This window comes from Gavia stellata, chromosome 20, assembly GCF_030936135.1.
Source record: "Gavia stellata isolate bGavSte3 chromosome 20, bGavSte3.hap2, whole genome shotgun sequence".
NCBI lineage: Eukaryota > Metazoa > Chordata > Aves > Gaviiformes > Gaviidae > Gavia > Gavia stellata.
In genome coordinates, this window is record NC_082613.1 from 8,104,671 (window position 1) to 8,117,851 (window position 13,181).

Here is a 13,181-nt window from a genome sequence, read left to right on the forward strand (position 1 = left end):
GAGCCTGAGTCTGCTGGAGAATTTGTTGGGAATGACTAACAGAACCTTGCTGGAAATAAACTTGTTAGAACAAAAAACTTCTATTTGGACTTTTAGTTGATGTTCTGCATATTTATTTAAATCAAGAATATTCAAGTTTGTTAATCAAGTAAAATCAAAAATGTAAAAATTGTGTGTCATCTGAATATTACATTACATGTTATAAACATTGGTTGTGGCAGTACTTCGGTTGGTGTATCTTTCAGCAAAAAATAGCAACACTAATGTAGAAGTATCCTACTAACAAGTCTTTGAAATATTAAGCTTGTAAAAAATCTAGCTGCTTCCTCAATTAAGCATTAACCCCCTCAGGTTATATAAAAACTTGCACTGAAGTCAGTGATGTTTATGGATTGACTAGCACTCCCACCAACATGAAACAAAATATAATCAAACATCTTGAAGATTAAAAAAGGAATGATGGAGAGAGAGGTTAAAATGATGTGACAAAAAAGGCCACTCACAATAGAAATTGTTTAAGTAAGTGTAAAATATTAAAATATTTTACAAAACTGAATATCCAAATATCAACGAAAGAATAACCAAACTTCTAGATATAAAATTTTCAGAGTTAGTTGTAGATTGAGATTATGAGAAACTTGGAATAATTAAGATTTTGCTAATTTTACATTTGAATTGTCTTCTTTTTCCCCATTGAAGTCAGATTTACTGGTGTGTTAGCACTGAAGAAGGTAATAACCTTTTGGTTTTCAGTGCTTTTTTTCTGCTTTTTCCATTCTCATTGCAAAGAGTAGCATTTAGTTGCTGCATTCCACATTGAAGTGCATAGGAGGTGAAACGATTAATTCTTAGAAACAAAAAAGAGAGTGAGAACTGGAAAAACAGCTATTTTGAAAATATTAATAAGAAGCAACTTTTCTATATAGGGCAATGTGGTTACGCATTTACCAAGCTCTCTTTTTGAAAACACTATAAAATGGATATGTACATGCAATTAGATTAATGAAGCAGGAGTACATTATTCATTTTATACTGTTTTCCTACATTTAAGAAAGTATTAATGTCTTACGAAGCCTCCTTAAAATGATGAAATTAAAACTTGCTATAGAGCATGCATACCTTAAGAGTTATTCTTCATCCACTTCTGCTACAAATTGTGAATGGTGTTCTGGTGACTTGCTGTGTGTTTTGCTTAGATGAAGTTTTACTGCATGTTTGCTCGCAAATGTCCGACAGCACAACTTACATTTGAACTTAGAGTCTGTGTCCTCTTCTCCAGCTATTGTTTCAGGAGATCTTTGAACTGAAACTCTGGAGATTTCTTGCTCTACCTTGGTTTGTTGCTCCACAGCCAGCCTGTTCATGTCTTTCATTTGGAAACCTAGATGAGATTCTAAGTGGCTAATGTAAGTAGATGGGGTTCGAAACTGAGATGCACAGTCACTGCAATAGAAGACTGGATGTCCTTTGTCCATGTTTTTCAAAAACTTTGTTCCTCCGGTTTTCCTAAGTTGATACTTGACATTTGCCAACCAGTGGCTGATGGTGGTCATTGACAGTCCAGTAAATTTTGAAATCTGCATGCGCTCTTGTGGGCCTAGATCTGATAATAAATATTTACCTTCAGATGTCTGGAAGAGGCTGGAAGCAAACTGAGCTTGCAAAATGAGAAGATGCTGAGGGTTCCAGTTTGACTGTCTGCCCTTCCTTTTATGCAGAGTGGAGACTTCTGTTGAGACATCCTCAAAGCGTCGGACATCTATTTCCAATTTCATAGATGGGATCCTTGAAGATGCAGCAGGTTTTGGTGTAGTAGCTTTGGGAAGAACTTTGACCATGTCAGCGATGTCAGACAGAGCATGTTTTTGAGGTGGAGAAGTACAAGATTGTGCTTGAGCTGACTCAGCTTTCTTGCCTTTGGATTTGGTCAGGTCAATAGGCTGATCATTGTTTTCAAACAAATAGTGCCTGGATACACTTGCAGGCTTTGGTGGGGTTGGAGCAGGAGATAAAACTGGCTTCTCCATCATATTTAGATTAGGTTTGTGGAACATAGAAATTGTGCTAGAGCTGGGGCTGGAGTTGGATTGAGGCCGTAAAGGCTCAGTGGCTTTGCCCAAGTGATTATTCAGTACTGACTGCAGCGCACTGAGAGGGTTGACACAAGGCAGTTCAGACGAATGGTTAGCAGCAGCGCAACCATTACTAAGAGAAGCTGCTGTTGTTTCCTTGAGGACTGGTTTTTCTTTGCCACTGTCCTCTTTAATTTTGTCTTCTTCTTTCAAGGGACATGGTTCTGTCTTTTTTGGCTCCACAGAGGCTTCAGATTTGAGGAGAGGTTCTTTCTCGCTCTGGCTGAGTGAGGCAGGCTCAGCTTGGATGCCCTCTTTAGCGTAGTCCTTTTGTACCTCCTCCTTGTCATCAGTTTCCTTCTTCACTTGAGTGCACTGGGCCACATTTGCTGAGATAGGGACCAGAGGCATGACCTTCCACTTCGGAGCTATCGGCCTCAATTTGTTGGTGATCGTTGGCCTGATTTGCAGTACTTGGGAACCCACAGGCAAAGACGGTTTAGCTCCTTCTGAGAGCTGATAAGCTGCGTGGATGCTGGGATATGCACTCCAGCTGGGTGCTCCATTTTGAGCTTTATTGATGGCTGTTGTGACAGTGTTCTCCAAGGACTTTAAAATGTCCCCACCAGCCTTTGAACCATCTTCTAAATCTTCTTCTCTGAGGTACTGGTATTTCATTGTGGGATCCAGTGGTTTCTGAAGAGTGTCTTCATACTCTTCAGTTTTTACTGCTTTCTCATCTTTGTTTGCATCATCAGCTTTATCTTTTTTGCTTTCTTTTTTTAGTTCGGAGGTGGGAGCTATGCATTCTGCAGATGATTTACTGGTTGATTTTGAAACCGGGCTGTCATTGGCTGGTGCTTCAGACAGTGATTGCATTTTTTCCACAGCTAAAGGATCCAGAACAAGTTGCTTTCCTTTCTTTGAAGCTGAACTTGTGACTTTCAAGAAATGGCCAGTGACCATCATGTGGGTCGTGAGCTGCTGCAAGGTATCATGGGAACTTCCACATTCCATACACTTCAAAATCTGGGATTTGCAGGCCTCAAACTGCCACGTATAGCTGGCACCATTCTGGTAGCCGTAGCGGTTGTTAGATGATAACTGCAGGTTTGCATTCTTCTGAGGAGAAAAAGTATCTGAGAAAGACCCTGTCGTGGAATCGGGGGAACAAGGCCTGTTAACATCAAACACACGTTTCTTTGCTGGAGTGACCATTTTTGAAGAAATGGTTGGTACCGGCTCCTTCAAAGGCACTTTTTGGTAATGTTTTGTTTTTATCATATGAACACTCAGATCTTGAAGGGAATCAAAAGAGTCACCACAGAACATACATTTCAGAACTTTTTGTGCATCTTCCTTGTCCATGTCCTGGAAAGCCCTTTTTCGGGGCTTTGAGTAGCTGGTAGGTCTGTGCTTGTCCTTTTTATGGTTGTCATCTTGGTAGTGACCTGTCTCATTCATATGAACCGTCAGTTCTACCAACGTGTCATAGGCAGCGCTGCACTGCCGGCACCGAAACCGGCTGGCACCCGTGAACACAGTTCCACACATTTTGCTGCTCTGCCTGTAGAGCTGGACTGAGCTGAACAGGTTGGGTTTCGAGACAGGTCTGGAAGGTAAATTCTGCTGTAAGCTTTTTGACAGTGCATCTTGGTGCCAATCAAAATCAGCTTTGTTCCCTCCATTTCTGTTGTCACAACTCCTCTTTTCAGAGTTAGACAACTTGAAACCCAGCCCTAAGCCTGTCCAATAAGAGTCTGACAGTATGTTGGCATAGACCGCTGTCATTTTATCCATGCAGTCGTGTGCTTCATTCTGGGCTTTGGGATGAGCACTGGTTTTTGGGTCCTGTGGCTCTCTAGAGCAAATGCTTTTAATATCTGCCACGTGGTCACTACCATCACTTAGTAGTGATTCGTTTTCTGCATCCTGGTTGGATATATGACTGACAGGGGAATTCTGGTAACTAAAGTTCCCTTTCTGCTCAGGACCCACTTCATGTTCCTCGTCTGTGCCAGTGTCATTGCTGCCCTGGAGCTGAGCAGTTGAGTTGTTGTCATCATCATCTTCTTCCTCCTCCTTTATATCTTCCTCTTCCTTTAAATCTTCCTCTTGGACATAACCTAAAATGTAATGTCAATATATGAAATAGCTTGTTAAAGGAGAATACTACAGTTTGAGCTTTCTAGTTTCACTACGTGTTTTCTTCAGCGGACTTCGTTTTAAACTACAACTTTATTGCCTGTTAGTTCTCGAAGTGAAAAAAGCCAAATGATGTCTCTTTTTGTGAAGGTTGCTGCATTTTATTGGCAGATGATCATAATTCTTTGTAACTGCCAGAGATTCTGAGTTAATAATTTTCCTGTCATGGGAGTACAATTTTAACTGTCCTGTAATGGGACAGTTGGAAAATTCATATGTAAGAATTTAAAGTTTATACTAAAAGCTTCAATTCTATCAAATTGTTTTTAGCCTCAGTGAGAGAAAGGGTGGAATTGGTAAGGAACAGAAGAAAAATAACTGCCATAATTTTCCTGGTTCATAGCATCGTCTAGGTGCAGTAACCTTTTGCCATTTGATCACCTAAAAATGCACATTAGAATGTACACAAATAATTTATATGTCAAAATACAAGATCTGAAAGCACTAAGTGGAACTCTTTTGTTTATAAAAGTAATGTACTGCATACTATAAAAGCAAATTGTGTTTCAATAAAAACAAATACATAAATTTCAGGGCAAGAACCCTTGGAAGTTACAGAAGAGTATTAGGATGTGACAGAGATGGACCAAAGTTAACTGTAAAACTGGAAAAATAGAACAAGTCCAGAAAGATTTTCTTTGACAAATTAACTATTTAATTAATAAGATTAACTTGATACTATAAGAGCTGTAAATTTAAAAATTAATTAAGGAATTCAGTTTGGATTTTTTTCTGGACTTATATCAGCAGTAATTCTGCCTAAGTTACAGCAGATAACCTGGTTAAAAACAGACTGAGGAATTAGAGAAGAGGATTTTTAAGGGTGAACTGGCTCCGTTGCAGCCAGTGAATAAATTCACAATGACTCAACACAGTCAGCAATTCACCTCCAGACCCCCACCGGAAGGGATGGAGCAGAACGAGTGATTCAGGTATGATTTCACAAAACACCAGTGTAATTTTTTTAACAGCCACTGCAAAGCTGTTATACACAATGCAAGCAGACATTGAAACAATTCACTGTTATTGACAGCCACTCATCAAAACTAAATGTTGATTTCAGGAGCACAGGTCTTCATGGGAGATATGTTGATGAGCTCTTCCAGTTAGGTGCAAACCCAGTGCTGCTAACCCTAGTGACTGCACTGCAGTCTCAGGAGTACTTTGCTGTGTTTGCTTAAGATCGAGCTTTTCATGTCAGGTAAGTATGCAAAATCAAAAAAAAAAGGCTCAAACCCCCGAATCAAAGCTGCCCTTAAAAATAACTAAGCAAAACCAAAATAAAAGTCTAGTACTCGTAATTGTGAAGTAACCCTAAAAGCTCAGAAAGCACAAGGTAAGTAAGCCTAAAAGTGTTATTTGTTTAAAATCCAATTCCTTCCCATCTTCTGAGAAAACCCATTTTATAGGTCTTTGAGAACCTGGCTCATTTTGCTGTCTTGCATTTGGTACTCCTGCACGAAGGATATCCTTTTGGCAAATCAAAAAGGATGGGCAGAAAAGGTAGAAGCATTTTGATTAACATATGGACAAAGCCTTCCACAGTTTTTTCAGATATGTGTTTCAATTTTTCAATCTATTTGCATGTGTATCTTACCCCTTCCAAGAGATATTTACCAAAAACGTGTCAAACCAAAGAGATGAACCAGAACTAGAGGAAGAGGGAAATGATGGCTCTCTCTGTGAACGGGCTAAGAAACCCACGCGAGTTCTCTTTCCTATGCCCTTCCCATGGTTTTAGGACCTGCATAAATCACACCAGCTTAAAGCTGGGCTTGGCTTACTCCAGGGGCGATGCCAGGCAGCTTCATAACCAGAGGTGAAGATAACAGCAGTGGCTATGAGCAAATGACCTGGACACCGCTTTAACACGATAAAATAATAATCACATATTAGTAGGGACACTATGCTCTTCAGCAGATGCTTTCAGCAAAGAAGCTAAATATTAAGTGTTAAATATTAAAAAAGAAGCTTTTCAGTAGTGTCTTGGGGTACAGAAAATATCAGTAGCTACATTTACGGATCATCAGACTGAGGCAGGCAGCAAAGACAACACTAAGAACAAAATAGTTTTTTCTCCTCCCTAAACTTCTTCCCTAATAACCAGATAGTACTTTCCATATACCCCTTTCTGAGCTCGTATGTTTTCCAGGGGGACAAGGAGAACGGAGGGACATGGAGGCGGAAAAAGCTCCTACACGTCATGAGTAGTAACCTTGTTAAACAAGAAGCATGAACTGATGAGCAGGACTGACATGGTTCTCGCGGTGTTAGAGATACTGTACAGCGTAGGTAGCGACGCTGGCCCCTTGCCAGGATGTATCAGAGTGCCAAGCATATTACACCAAGCAAAACAAAAATAAGGAGGGAATCCAATGAAGGAATCAGACAAAACAGACAACAAATAGCATTCACACAGTTTTGGGTCAGTGCAAATTTGATTCACCATTTCAGCACCGAATCTTTGAACACCATTAACCCTTTTTTTACCAGAAGGTAATTTTTTCCTTTGGAAGATCCATACAGTAGTTTCTTCCTCACAATATCCCTTGTCCTTCTAAAAGGATTTACTAGGAGAAGCAGAAGTACCAGACAGCTGCACATCCCCCACAATACAGATAAAATTTTCTGCTTAATTAGGCATTGACATGTTTACTATAACCTTTACAGAAGAGTAACTTGTGCTGAGAAACCCTCTTTTTTTTGTGTCTGTATAAAGTACAGACATAATCTTATGAAAGTGGTAAAAGTAACTTGTTAGAAAGCACCATCAAAATCTCACAAAACCATCAGTCAGGTCCATTTTAATGGTTAAGGGTTCTGGGCAGCTTTGAAAACACATTTCAGTGTCCTACTTGTAAAACCACTTCTGTTTATTTAAATGATCTAAATTGCTGTGGGCATTTTAAGGACAGTGGAGACCTCTTCTGTGCAGACAATCTAGGGTACAAGAAATGCATGTGTCCTCCCAACAGTGTCTTTTAGTAAGATTGCATTGGACATGAAGTTTTATATGAACTGATGTAGTTATTTAACAGAAATAACATTAATTTAAGTGGACTTTGCATTATTTATTTTATAAGTAAAGGGTGTCTTAAGCCTGTACACCCACATGCTTTAAATGCAGTATCTGTAATAAGTAGCATAAATTTTGCACGTCATACTGATGTCCATATAATAAATTCTTGAGTGACCTATTCTCTTCCCACCAGTTCTCCCCCAGGCTTATTCTGACATTCCAAACCTCTGAGATGCTCATATATAGCTGTCTTACAGGAAAAAAAATAAAATTAAAGAAATCCAAACTCAGTAACCAGATGAATGCTTCCTCCTTTTCCCAGATGGGAATTTTTCCCACCGAAATTAAACAGGCCCAGGCAGAGATGTAAGATGGGCAATGTGCAGTCCTGAAGAAGTGGGGGATTGAAATTTCACTATCTTGATGGCTGGACAAAACCCAGGAGCTTCAGAGCACTGAATGGAAGCAATTTCTGGCTTCCTAAATGGAAATACAGTATCTGATTTTAGTGCTGATTGATCCCAAGATAGCTTATGTCAAAATCATAACATCAGTAAGGATAATATTATCATATGGATAGTAATCATAAATACAATTCTAAAATGTTTTAACTTTTTAAAAAATTTCCCACTGTGCCTTCATGATTGGATTCATGGTAACTTAAGAAATCTGCTTTTCTAGAACAAGGTTTGCTATAAACAGCTGATTCTTCGTTCTTCAAAAGGTATAATTTTCTTAGATATTTCTAGCATATTTCTACAGAGTAACTAAAAGAAAGCAGGTCCAGTTAATACACCTGCAAAAACTCTTTTTTGAACTTAAGGGTCTAAAACTCCATCCACATCTACCTTGAAGCCGTGACCCTACTATGCAGACAGCACTGAGCCAAGTTCCCAATGATGTTGAATCCATTATTGACTTTTAGGTCCTCGCACCCCCGACTAACCTGTAATTTGCACCACGTTATATATCACTTCTAACCTTGAATTGTAGAGTGTGAATACATCTTTTTTTTTAAAGTGTTCATTCTGACTGTTAACTTTTCCACCAGTGGATGTTATTTTCACTCAAATTTGCTCTTTTTCCACACAGAGAAACATTTCTCAATATATATATATGTATATGTTTCTTTCCAAGACTGGAAAATTTATTTTCTGCCAAGAAAAGGGACAGTGAATCATTGTCCAGAACAACACTGGTAATCCGTGTAAAACCCATGCACCATCTGCACTTCTTCATATATATATTCCAGTTTTACTTGAAATAACATCATTAGTAGAGCAATCTCAGAGTGCTATAAGGTGATCTTGTTTCCTTCTTGTCTGGCTTCAGCTCAAACATCTTTTTGTGTTTGGCTGAAGCTGTTTCTTTCTCTGAAATATTTCATGCAGATAATGGATAATGACCACTTCTCATTCCTTTTTCTCAAAAATGTCTAACTACATTAGCTACACAAAGACAAATCTTAACCTGGCTCTTTGTCGAAGTTCATAGCTATAGATTCATCCTAGTTTGAAAATCAACTGAAGAGATAAATTGGCAACTGAGGAAAAAAAATCCCTACTCTGTTGCATAACTCTTATATCAAAGACATTTGGGAACTGAACAGGACTAAACCCAATGCAGCACTCTGGAAACGCAATGGAGTTTCATGGAAAGAACTCTCAAAACGTGAAATTTATAATACAAGGGTGAATTATATAATTTCAGAGCTTTTTAAACTATGTTAACAATTTCTGTACCAGGGAAATACCTTTCTGTTAAGTTCTGCAAGATTGAAAGGAAACGCAATGAAAGGTTACCATTCTCACCACGGAGGGAGCAAAGAGCGTCTGGCTCTGAATCATGGGCGTAGGAGATGAAGGAGCATTGCTGTCATCTGGTGTAAATGTCCTGGTAGTGTGAGGTGTATTCCTAAAGCCATGTGCATCCTGAGGAAGGCTTTAGATGTTCTCAAAATCTCAGAAAAGACTGAATATGCTCAATTGCCTCTTTTCTGGGAGGCCAGTTAATTATTTTGGATAATGGGAAATTACTTGCACCTTTTGCTGCTATTACTATTTACCATCACATCCAAATTCATTTTGCAGTGACTCAGTAAAGAAGTTTCAATCACCACACTAGTGATGCAATTCTGTGTCCAAAACAACTTGTCATCTCAAAGGAGAGATTTTCCTAGTATTCCTTTGTCCTTTTTTTTTTTTAGAACTTTGTTTTTCAAACAGTTACAGCAGCTAATAGTAGGGCATGAATTTCTGTCTCTTGCAGCATAGGAAAAGAAATATCCACTACCGTTCACTGCTGGAGGATAGAAGCAAGCTCTGTGGTGCCAAGCTTGCAAGCCACTGCAGCTTAAGAGCAAGGAAACTTGGAGTGGCTTCTGCCATTACTGAATTTTAACACGCAAAGGCAATTCCATGGAGCTATAACCATTATTTATATATGATGCTGAAATGAAGCAATTTTGGGCTTTCATTCTGTTGTACTCTAATTAGAGTTGTATTATAAAGTTTTCTATTAAATGTCCAATTTTCTACTGGTTAAGAAGGCAAAATATCCACTAGCTTCAGAGGGACTTTTAGCAGCATAAAGGAGAACAGATTATGTCTTTTGTACATTGCATCCTACACAGTTATGAGTCAAATGAAAATGAACAGCGGCTGGAAGCATATGTGCAGGGAACTGGTTTGTGAGCGACCCATAAACTCGAAGCAAAACCAATAATAAAACAGGAAAAAAAACAAACAAAAGGAAGACTGAAAAAAGAGAGGTGAGCTGATGCGCTCTGCTGAGCTGAGAGGCCATAGCAAGGACAGAATTATTATGGAGTGTTTTCTTGAATAATTTTCCTAAAGTATGGTGTTGTTTACATAGTCAGTTATTGCACTGCAAAAAAAAAAGCAACTTCAGTCATACTTGCCTTGCTCTGGATTCAGTCAGTTTGAAGGGCTGCATTGCCAGGTGCTAGCTGTTGCAGCAATGGATTTAACCATGTTCAGAGCCAACAGTTCAAGTTCCTTACATGAGGGCTTACAGTGTAAGTGAATAATTTGCTTTTGGTTAAAAACATTTCTGTTTGTTATTTTCTACAAAGCCTGGAACTTACAATTTCATTGTTTCAACCAGCTGAAGGTGCTTGATATTCTCCAGACCGTATTTTCAACAAACCCGCCTCTAATGAAAGCTATGAATCATTGCATCACTTGAGTGCAAAGAACTCGACCTTCACAGCCCTTTGCTGTGCACAAGCAGCAGCCCCCGCCTCTGCCCGTCCTTCCCACCTGCCCATCCCTCACACCAAAGCCCTCGCCCTGTCCTCGGCAGGCAAAGTTTTAGGCGGGTATCAGGCAGCCATCACATCACCACAACATCAATACACATTGCACTTAATTGCTAGTACAGACACAAAGGGTGCTTTCCAAAATGCAGTTTGGTCCTGAACAATTAAAGGAATACAGTAGCAGCAAATAAGTTTTCCTTGTTAGTAATTTTAATTGCACCAGTGTAAATGACTTTACTAATGACAACATAAGTCTGAAACTTCTGTCTTTCTTTGCCTTTCTTCTGTTTTCTCTTATCTTATTTATTGTTGTGGAAAACAGCAGAGTGGCTTTGTAAATTTATAGATTACCTCATTTAAAATCCAAATTTCAATTTATGTTTTCCCTCTTTCATTATCCTAGGTTCCCCTAAATACCAACCTAAATTTCTTTAAATGGCATGAGCTACCAATCAGAATCACAAAAAAAATATTTATCTATATAAACTGAAATTGTAATGAGTCTTACCAGTGTATTGCTAGCACTTTGGTTCATTTGATATGAACTTTGTTTTTTTAAAGTACCACATGGTAAGGCTTTGAAACTTCAGTTTGTAAAAAAAACTGTAACAGCCTTACAGCCTTTGAAGTCACTACTGATATAACTCTGAACAGATCCATTCAAGTTCAACTAACATCAGACAAATGTTTAGTGTATCAGAGGAAGCCACAAAAGCAAGGATTTCATCAATATTTCACAACAGCCTCAGGGAAACTGTAGATTGCAATGCTGTAGGGCAGCTAATGGAATTACACACAAGGGTTTTGTACATTTAAAATAAGCAGCTACTAAAAAAATTACCCTTCAGTTTGATAGAAACTGTATAAAACTGCAGATGGGAAACAATTAAATAGCTACCAACATTTATCCATGTCAGCCTGATAGGTCATTTAATAACAGGTATTTCTTTCCTTCTTTCTTTTTTTCCTGGTAGGGCAATAATAAAGATTAACATTTATGAAAAGTAGCATAAAATATAGTACAGCCAAATGAATAATTAAAGATGCTTCTGAAGAATTTGTTTGCTATTGTATGGCCATGAAGACTGCTCTCCAGTAATGAAGTACATTTATATTAAATACAATTATAAATACAAAGAAGATGAGGATTATGTTTATGGACACTTGCTTTTTATCCTAAAAAAAGTAAATTTTGACTCATTTCTATTGAATCCATGGTTTACCTCATGGACAGCATCTCTTCACAACATATTCCCCTTGAAAAGAGTTGGGCCCTGGCTTTGAATGTACGTGGGATACACTTGAAGCTGGACATATTAGGTGTAATAAACCAGCGAAAGATCCTAACACTTTCCCTGAAAGGCTCTTGATCAGAGTGAAGAATTCTGTGTATGAAAGCACAATGTTTATTCTAAAAATAGATTACTATGTTCAACGTGTAAAAATCTTGAAGTATTAGCCCTTCACACAGTTGTTTTTGAGTGTTTAGGTATGGTCTGCTACTGTGGGAAATTACTGTTTCTATTAATAACTGATGCTTGTTCAGTGCATTGAATAGCACAATGTGAGAGACAAATTGTTTGATTATTATTTTTAAAAGGCTGCTTATTTCTTGGCCTCTCCAATTCAAAAGAGGCCAGCTTGGCTAAATACAATGGAGTACCCAGTCTCATGCAGAAGAATTTAAGCCCCAATTCAAGAAAGCTCATAAGCATGTTAAGTTTGTCCCATGTGAGGTAAGAGTAGATAGGCCTATCTGCCATAAAGAGAGGCTATGGCATGATGATGCTTGACTGCCATAATTACTTAATAACCAATTATTAATATGTAAATAATAGCACCCTTATTTCAGTAATGTGACTAAGGATTAAATGAGTCAGCCTTGATAGAAAATCTGCCAGAGCAAGGGGCTAAGAGATGGGCTCAACTGTCATAACTTCAGCATCTGCCACCGATGGCTGAGGTGGCCTCTTGCTAAGTCACACAGGGTCAGTTCAAAGCTCAGATGTTTTTACAGATAACCTCCATGAACCGTCGTTTTCTCTTCAAAATCTCAGCCTCCCTGCCTGTTGAGCTGTAAAATGTTGCTTCTTGTACGCGTTCTGCAGGAGCACACTGGGAAGTGCATTGTGCTTGTATGATGAACTGAAAATCCAGAACTACTTGAGTACTCAGCTTCATGATCCAGTGATGGGTAGAGATGAAGCCAACAGCAATTCTTACAAGTATTTATTAAAGGGCAGAATTCATGCACAGCTGAAGATGCTGCATAAAATGCAAGCTCCTTGCAATAACTTTTTGACTAGGACCTATTATTACAGCCTATTTTAAAAAAAAATATTAATATGGCTTTCAAAGTACACTCTTATTATAACTTTTGTCTAAAGAGCAGTGGGTCTTTTGATTTTCCCTTTGGATACACAGCCATATTGCAGCTCCAGTGAGATCTGCCTTAAACCATACTTGCCAGTAACATTCATAAGTCTATGCTGGTTACTCATAGCTGGTTAAACCATGGCCGCAACATCATTCATCTCTTAACATCTCTTTAGATAAGGTACATAAGTATAAAGTTGGAGCATAATGAAATATATCTTCCTCATCT

At 38.5% G+C, this 13,181-nt stretch overlaps 1 protein-coding gene across 1 annotated transcript in view; it reads right to left on the reverse strand.

Annotated features, from left to right (window-relative positions):
- Positions 1 to 1,040: 1,040 nt before the first annotated feature.
- TSHZ2 (teashirt zinc finger homeobox 2) overlaps positions 1,041 to 13,181 on the reverse strand; it is a 141,185-nt gene continuing 129,044 nt past the window's right edge. Inside the window, exon 2 of the mRNA XM_059827414.1 lies at positions 1,041 to 4,198. Coding sequence (XP_059683397.1) covers positions 1,128 to 4,198 — 3,071 coding nt within the window. The 3' untranslated portion in view covers positions 1,041 to 1,127. The remainder of the gene's footprint in view (positions 4,199 to 13,181) is intronic.